The sequence below is a fragment of the Diadema antillarum genome, unplaced genomic scaffold, assembly GCF_040938485.1.
Source record: "Diadema antillarum isolate AM-2024a unplaced genomic scaffold, OU_Dant_1.0 seq00000550_RagTag, whole genome shotgun sequence".
In the NCBI taxonomy this organism is placed as follows: domain Eukaryota; kingdom Metazoa; phylum Echinodermata; class Echinoidea; order Diadematoida; family Diadematidae; genus Diadema; species Diadema antillarum.
Genome location: NW_027271495.1, coordinates 3,094,496 through 3,102,877, shown reverse-complemented (window position 1 = coordinate 3,102,877; position 8,382 = coordinate 3,094,496). Strand labels below are relative to the sequence as shown.

The 8,382-nt window shown below is 36.4% G+C and overlaps 1 protein-coding gene and 1 long non-coding RNA gene across 2 annotated transcripts; both read left to right on the top strand.

The window, feature by feature from the left end:
- The first annotated feature begins 1,966 nt into the window (after window positions 1-1,966).
- On the top strand, window positions 1,967-3,796 carry LOC139734858 (uncharacterized). The gene is made up of 3 exons (XR_011711187.1): window positions 1,967-2,096; window positions 2,913-2,986; window positions 3,737-3,796. It is a non-coding gene; the product is annotated as an uncharacterized lncRNA (long non-coding RNA).
- A 706-nt stretch (window positions 3,797-4,502) lies between these two features.
- LOC139734902 (tyrosine-protein phosphatase non-receptor type 18-like) lies at window positions 4,503-7,811 on the top strand. The gene is made up of 4 exons (XM_071645682.1): window positions 4,503-4,643; window positions 5,602-5,767; window positions 6,346-6,422; window positions 7,734-7,811. Exons 1-4 carry the CDS (start codon window positions 4,503-4,505, stop codon window positions 7,809-7,811), a joined length of 462 nt encoding a protein of 153 aa, XP_071501783.1.
- The last annotated feature ends 571 nt before the right edge of the window (window positions 7,812-8,382 follow it).

The following is an 8,382-nucleotide window of genomic DNA, read 5'->3' as shown; positions in this document are numbered from 1 at the left end:
TCAGATATTATATTGAAGCTCTCCTATACCTACAAGGTGTCTAATTCATAAGATATATATATGTAACTGATTTGGGTTTTAATCTGCATGTCAGAAATACATGTAGATTCGTGAATTTAGATGTGTCGCATTATTACAGAAACTTGACGCTATCTTGCCGACAAAAATAATAAAGTTGCTACAATGAAACTTCCAAAATCTAGATATTTATGATAACCAATGTATAGCCTATCCCTTCCCCTTCCCGAGTTTATACCATTTTTATGTGCTCCGCCCTTTTTCGTGACTTTTCTATGATGCCCTAATCCTCCAGTGACTGATTAATCACTCGGGACATTCATTTGATCCATCCATCCACAAGCAACCTTATCTAAATACGAACAGAAAGTGATTGGGGAAATATCAAATATAGCAAAGTACGATGTGTTTCAGCATAAAATTAAATGTGCGCTCATAATTGGATATCAGACTCATGTTACGATACTGTACGATTCGATTTTGCAGCGCCGGCGTCGGGAGGACTGGTACGTTCATCACGCTGGACGCCATGCTAGACCAGATGAACGCTGAGGGAGCTGTTGGTATCTTCAACTTCATCGCGAGTATGAGACGGCACAGGGCAAAGATGGTGCAAGTTGTGGTACGGATAACACCGAGCCAAAACATTACGGAAGTCTTAGCTTTAACAAAGATGATAGCATTTTTCTTTCGGAATGATTCAAAGTTTAGTCAAGACTGTTTTAAGTCACAATGAATGCAGCCTAAACACACACAATAGATAATTTCTTCTCAGTATTAACAACTTAGTAATATTATTTTTACTTTTCAGGATTCTAACAAAATCTAAGCATATCAAGTCTTGTTTGATCCGCTTGCTTAGTGGAAGAAGTTACTTTCATTTTGGATACACAAACATTTGTATTTGTATTTTTGTTTGCTTGATAGATTCTAATCAAATGTATACTAGATGAAATCGCCGAAAATAGTTTTATTGAGTTATCCATCGGTCAAAGAAAATGTCTTTGTGTAAAGTGTCTCCATTCTTTTTATGATCTCATTGTGTCCACCGCACTCAGGAGCAATACCAGTTCATCTATGCCACTCTCCTGGAAGCCCTTACCTGTGGTGACACGACGATTCCAAAGACTGACTTCGTAACTCGTTACCGAGCCATGAAATCACCAAGCCCCGATACAGGAATGACGGCTCTTCAGGAAGAGTTCGAAGTGAGGAAAGGAGAAGCGAGAGACATCAAGACTAGCAAGATAAAGATATATATATATATATATATATATATATATATATATAGAGAGAGAGAGAGAGAGAGAGAGAGAGAGAGAGAGAGAGGGAGGGAGAAACAAAGGGATAGAGAGAAAGTGAGCTGGAGGAGAAAAACCCAACAAATTACAAGCATACAAACCAACAAACGCGCTGAAGCTTCGTTATGATGCTCTGCATTAATTCAACATCATTTTATTGTCAATATTGAAAACTTTTTCATTAAATTCATTGTCTCGAGCAAGTATTTCCGTCCTCAGTTCGATCGCAGAAAAAAAGAAACAAATCAGACTGAAATTCGCCTTAGACATTTCAAACCATACATTACAATACATTTTTACATGTTTTTTCCAATTTTCTTCAAATTTTCACAAAGCGTCTCCCTTATCTTTTCAATTCACTGTTTTGCAATTAGATATTCCTTGTACAATGCAAATAACCTATTTCCAAACATCTCTGACAGGGCAGTATAAAAATTTTCCTTCCGAATCCCTCATATACATGAATGTGTAATCTCAGCAGTGTACCCTGCCAAGCTAAGTACATAGCAGTGATAGAACTCAAGAAGAGCGCAATAGTTCCGACGGAGCCGTACTGCCTAATAGGTAATTAGGTGATTGTATCTATTTTCAAAAGGAGTTGCACTGTAATTATATCAATTATCATCATATCTTGCTATGTCTTCAACCTTCCATTCCATCTTTTTTCAATAAACTAGTTGCTAAGGGCGTATACTGTTATACCAGGAAAAAATGAAGTCACCGCTGCTACACGTGAGGAGAATTGGGAGAAGAACCGCTACCCAGACGTAGTTCCACGTGAGTTCATTCTCTGTTCATTAACTCTGTATGCCTTTTTTTTTCGATCTCTTTGACCGTGTCCTTTTCAGATATAATATGTATTAATATGGACATAATGTACATGAAATATCTATCCACAAACATAGATATAGATGAGCAAAAGCCTCCCAAAAGGGGGTTGTACTTATAAAAACTACATCTGTATAACACATAGCTTTCCTATTTCTCCCATGATGTAAAATCGACACTTGTTACTCTTGTTACTATTTACAATGGTGCCAATCTCTGTTGATAGTTTTTGTCTACAGTACTCTAGATATGCAGGACCACATCCGAAATGGACCCCCCTCCCCACACACATTAACAAGAATGAAGTATATCAAGTATACACAATATCAGATCTGCGTACCTATGAAAATACCCATTGGACACGAACAAACATCCTCAAACATACAGTGATGCAACTCTCGCTCACACGTACACAAAAACACACATATTAAACTGGTATATTATCTATCTATCTATCTATGCATGCATAAATATATTAGAAGATATTCTGTATTAATGTTCGTTAAAAATCATGTCATTTATTACAATTATCATTCATATTCATGATTATCATCATACCTTTAATCATTCGTTTCCTATCTAAATTGTCATCATCATTGTCATCATAATGTGTTGGTAACACTTACAAAGATAGCATTACTGCCACATGTCAAGCGCTTAATGGTATTATACTTTTTTTATTCGTCCGTTTTGTCACCATTACTTTTTTCCCATTTCCATTCTTTTCATTCTGTCAATCGCGATTCCATCTCTTTCCCCAACCAGCCGACAGAGTGCGCCCTTACCTCATGACTGAAGTCGAAGGCAGCACGAACTACATCAATGCAACTTACTTCCCGGTTTGTTTCTGAGCGATATAATAAAATAATCTCCAATTACTAAAAGGATAGATTATTCGTTATCATGATGTCAATCGTAATTTCCAAAACGTAAAGAATAAACATAATGATAATGATAAAATGTACGTGATCACATTGTTGTGATGTTGCTCCATCACATTCAGCGGGAACTATTAGGAGTTGGATTAAAATCATAATCATTGTTACAAATTTCGGGAAAATTTCACTTGCAATAGCAAAAATTACAAGAAGAAAAAAGGTCATTGAATTTTTGTCGGTGTGCCTGAATCGTCTGAATCGGTTGAAATTCACACGAGCCCAAGAAATGTCTGATATAGTACGAAAGCAGACTCGGTTGTGTTGTATTTGTCGTTGGATGACATTCTACTATACATTAACTATTACATTAGGCCTTTGTTCTTGCAGTTAAATCTTGTCGAATGAGTATAGTAATATCTAACTCAAAGATTGTGTGGTTCTATTGTTTTGGCATTTTTTAAATCTAAAAACGATAAACAAATGGATTCTCTGATCCATCTGTTTTGTGTAATTCTATAACAACGAAACAATTCTGTGACGAACAGGATGAGTATGTACGTATACATACTAACAGAACACCCGCCATTTTTGTTTGATTTTCTTACTCTCAATGGGCAAGACTGTGAGTGTGATGACCTTCACAGCTTGTATTAAAAGTACTCAATTATAAACTTGTTGAAATTGTGAGTATATTATGATATTTTGGCGCAGGGCAAGAAGAGCAAGAATCAGTACATCACCACACAGAGCCCTCTCCCAAACACAGTGGTGGATTTCTGGCGCCTCGTTGTAGACTACAGGGTCACAAGGATTGTGATGTTACGTGGGGACACGCCTGATAAGGTGGGTAGCTGCATCATGGTAACACGACTTTCATTGATATACGGGTACAGCATCGTGGATACAGATATGTATTCATTATGCCTTACAATATGATTCATTAAATTCTATCAAAAAAATCTCACAACGTAACCATCTTATAAGACAATAAAAAAACAACACCAAAACACATGCAAGAGCTTCCATTCCTTCAGCCTATGAAATTCTGAGGCCATGGCACGCAAAAGGAGAAGCATCTGATTCTTATAGGCTCACAGTACATGTATACCTTCTTTGCAGATTACATGTATAATGCTTGTATTAGAGGAATACATAATACTCTACATTAGAATACACATCTTGCACGAACAGAAGACGTTTATATACCATAACACCTAATTATACGCTGTGTTATATGTCAGTTGTTGTGCTTCTATCAGCACATGTTACTTTCTGGGCAGATAATGTTTGTACATGTATTAGAGGAATACATAACCATCAACATTAGAATACACAACTTGCACGAACAGGAGACGTATCTTTATAGCATCATTATCATAACCGTTTAAAAGCTGTGTAATATGTCCGTTGTTATGCTCGCATTGTTACACATCGAGTAGGAAATCCAGTCGCATTTCCTTGAAATTGTCATTTCCATATGCATAAGACCTTCGCAAAGTACTGGCCCGAGGATGGTGATGAGCTTATCTGTGGTCCCTTCGTTGTGACCAGCACCAAAGAAGTTGTCATGCCGGGAATTGCGGAGAGAACATTGACTGTACGCAAACAGACGTCGAAGGTATATAACTATGTCAGCACGTATAAGTATATCCTCAAATAGAGTGCAGTTCGCGAGTATATCATAAGCTTAACCATAGCTTGAACATTGCCTGGATTGTTTTCTGTTTCGCCTCCCGGCTCTTCACTGTTCGTACCTACTCAGGGCTGTATTAAAAAGAAAATCATTGCTCATCATGACTATTGGACTCTTACGTGAGGGTACTTCTATTTTTCTCGTGAAACATCTTTTTTATATATTGTAAAATTTATATAGTAACCTATACCAGAAGGACTTATTAAAGGCGATATAGCTGGTCTCTACCAACTGTGAATTCGTGTTCAGTTTTATTAACAGTAAACACATTCAGAGAGGCGTATAATCTGCAAAGGGGTCCGAATTGATGAATTTAAAATCAATGAATTCTTGCGTCGTGTCTTTGATTTTCCTACATCAACGTTTAACGTCAATGTTGGACAATTTGCCAATCAGTTGCAATAAACGCAATTTAAGAGGTATTGTAAAATCTGTATGGATATGTGTGTGTGTGTGCGTGTGTGTGTGTGTGTGTTTTTTTGCATACTTAAATAATACAGATAGGTGTAGAACAAAGATGAATTGAAATGAGCCGAAATAAATAAATGAATGATGGAAGAGAATAAAGAGAACTGAAGTTCAAGCACCCGTACGTTCCAATTCAATTCAATTGAAATTATTTTATTTCCATGTAATGTAATTCAAAGCAACATATAACGCTTACATGAGTACATAATATTGTAAGGATTTTTTAATGACATAAGTTTCAACAAAACATGGATACAATATTATGTTAATATCAACTTTGGTTTCTAGATAAATAAAAAAGTAAGCAAACAAGTAAACAAGTAACCCGTATGTGTATCATGATTTGCCATGCAATACCTGCAACTAACATGTTCCACTTTCGTGTTTTCCCTTACAACTTCACATCACCGCGAAGAAACAGTTGCAAACTGTCTACCAGCTACAGCTGGAGTGTAACCCCATGGAGGAAGACGGACCGCCCTCTGCGTCGGACATGATCTTCATGCGGACTCGTTTGAAAAGCTGGCCGACACAGGGCCATGACAGCAGTCCCATCCTTGTTCATTGCAGGTTAAAGAATAGTCAGTTACACATAGAAGATTATGAGACGGGAGAAAGAATATCCAGAATGTTTGAAATCATTACTTATAGAACATTTTTTTCCGTTTTCCTAAGGGAAAGTGAAGTTTCCTGTATTTGCTTTATTTTTTTCTGTGTTGATGCATGTAATGCCAAATAATGAATGGGTGATGTTGGAGTCAGTGAATGGTTCTACATCTCACCTTGTTCTGGGGGGCATTTCATGAAGCACTTTGTCTGACAAGTTGTCGGACAAATTGGGCTCTCAGCCAATCAGATGCAGGGATTTCGATAGCTTGTAACAGTCTGTCAGAAAAATATCCGACCAAAATGCTTCATGAAATGCCCCCCAGATTTTTTTTCTGCTGATGTATAGTTCCACATGTTCACTCAGGAACTTTGATACTAATGCCGAGACCACACTCGCTCTCTCCATTGGTCTTGATGTGTCTTCGTCCTCTATGCCACCTCAAAAGTATGCATATGTTTTTTTGTTTTGTTTTGTTTTTTTGTTCATATAGGGATGGCGTCGGAATGTCTGCCACTTTCTGTGCTTTGCTATCTATCCTGGATCGTGTAGATTGTTCAGACGACGTGGAAGTTTACCAGGTGTGCAAGAAACTGAGAGCCGTCCGTTACGAGGCCATTTCACATCTGGTAAGAAATGTTGTTCCTCCTGCTTTCAGAAATGTACAAACAACAAGAGCAAGCATGAAATCCATGGACAACTTTGAATGAAGAATGTAATGCAAAGCAATACATTCTCAACGTTTTTCGTGTTATCGGGTTGGATCGATGAAAGATAGCACTCAATCACTGATATATTGTCTCCGTTTATCAATGACTAATTCTAATCAATATAGAAAGTACATTGCAGAAAAGCGTCAACAACATGACTGCCAACAATAAGGAACCCTTGTCGTTCTAGTAGTCCCTTCTTCCTTTGACTTTACACCTACCATGTTTGGCATTCACTAGAACTACACTGCATGAAATATTCGACAGACTTGTATTCACTACTGGACTACCAAAGAGAAAATTAACACAATTTCGAAAGTTTGAAATGAAAGGTAAATAACTGATAAAATGAATTTATATGTACCCATACATAAAAGGAGAAGTATATGGGTCATTATGGATTTAGTCTGAAAAGAAAGAGTGAACATTTATAAGCACAACAATAAACAAGGTTGATGACCACTGCTAGAATTGTGAAATTTCTCTAATCTTGATAAGACACATCTTGAAAAATCGAAACATGAAACATGCAAATGAGTGAGGTGATAATATCATTTCATTTCAACTTGATATATAGTCATCAGACAAAATCTTGAGATTTCCATATTTATTTGCTTTTCTTTAAATACGATTGTGCCCAAGTCTCAAATCCTGATATATCTGAGTGATCAGATCAGTGATTGAAGTTACATGCATTTTACCCTGTTAACGCAGAAAAATCGAATTGTCTGCATGCCTTGTGTACACGAGCAAAGGAAAATTGTCAGGTCATGCCAATATCAGCTCACTCAGGTATTCATTTTTGTAAACGGTTTGAGAACCGCTTTGAAAAAAAATAGAAAGTCGTAATATTCTGTAATTCTCTTATTCTGTTAACTTCTGTAATCATTATGCGAGTTACAGCACTGTTTCATTTATGTGATAAAGTTTTACTCTTTCTCTTCAGACTTACTTTCAACTGGACTGGAATTGACCGTCTGTCTTGACATTCCTGAAAATACTAAATACTAGTATGAGATATATAAACATACAGATATATTTCTACACATATATTTATAGGGTACATACGTATTATGTTCATCTAAATATGTCAATATTTTCACTATTATTATTATTATTATTATTATTATTATTATTGTTATTATCATTATCATTTTTTACTACTTCTACTACTACTTTCATCGTCATCACTGTGTTTGTATGTGTATTCGTATTTTTCCGACCAATCAGTGCCAGTATCAGTTGCTGTACGACGTTCTCCAGGAGTATCTCAATTCCTTCGAGATCTACGAAAATTGCAGGGGCTGAAATGACGTAACAACGACAACAACCAACCATCGAAGTTGTCTGGGACATTGCTCCTTAAAGGGGCTCGCAGAGTTCACGGAAAATTTGTAATATGACTCAATATTCGTCACAATGCTTGATGAAAGCTTTAGGACGTTACACCTAAACAGTGTAACTTAATAAAGCTTTCATCAAGCACACGGTACAGTCATGGACTTTGCAAGCTCTAAAATTTCTCCTGTTGGAACTTTATAATTTGTAACATAATGTTATTAGATTTTTATTTCTTTTATTCATCATTGTGTTTCATGTGTTCAGTAATGATGATGTATTACCATTTTGTATAGCATTTATGTGTAAATGGCGTTGTATAAACAGCATGTATGCAAGAGATTTTCCAAATGTACATTGTATCATACTTGTTGGCTTTCTTAGTGTTTACTGTATAGATGTCAATATGCGATTGTTCCAGTATGAGTTTCTTCACCGGGTATTGTTATGAACGATTCAAAAGAAGATAACTGATTCATGTTATTTGAAGATGCAGAATAAACAATAATCCATTTATTTCGTAAATGTGAATTCATTTCAA

Bases quoted from the DNA above. Each gene is read 5' to 3' on its own strand.
- LOC139734902 (XM_071645682.1), top strand. From the start codon at position 4,503: ATGCATAAGACCTTCGCAAAGTACTGGCCCGAGGATGGTGATGAGCTT. The intron at 4,644-5,601 runs GTATATAACTAT...ATCACCGCGAAG, and splicing joins TACGCAAACAGACGTCGAAG to AAACAGTTGCAAACTGTCTA. The intron at 6,423-7,733 runs GTAAGAAATGTT...CCGACCAATCAG, and splicing joins ACGAGGCCATTTCACATCTG to TGCCAGTATCAGTTGCTGTA.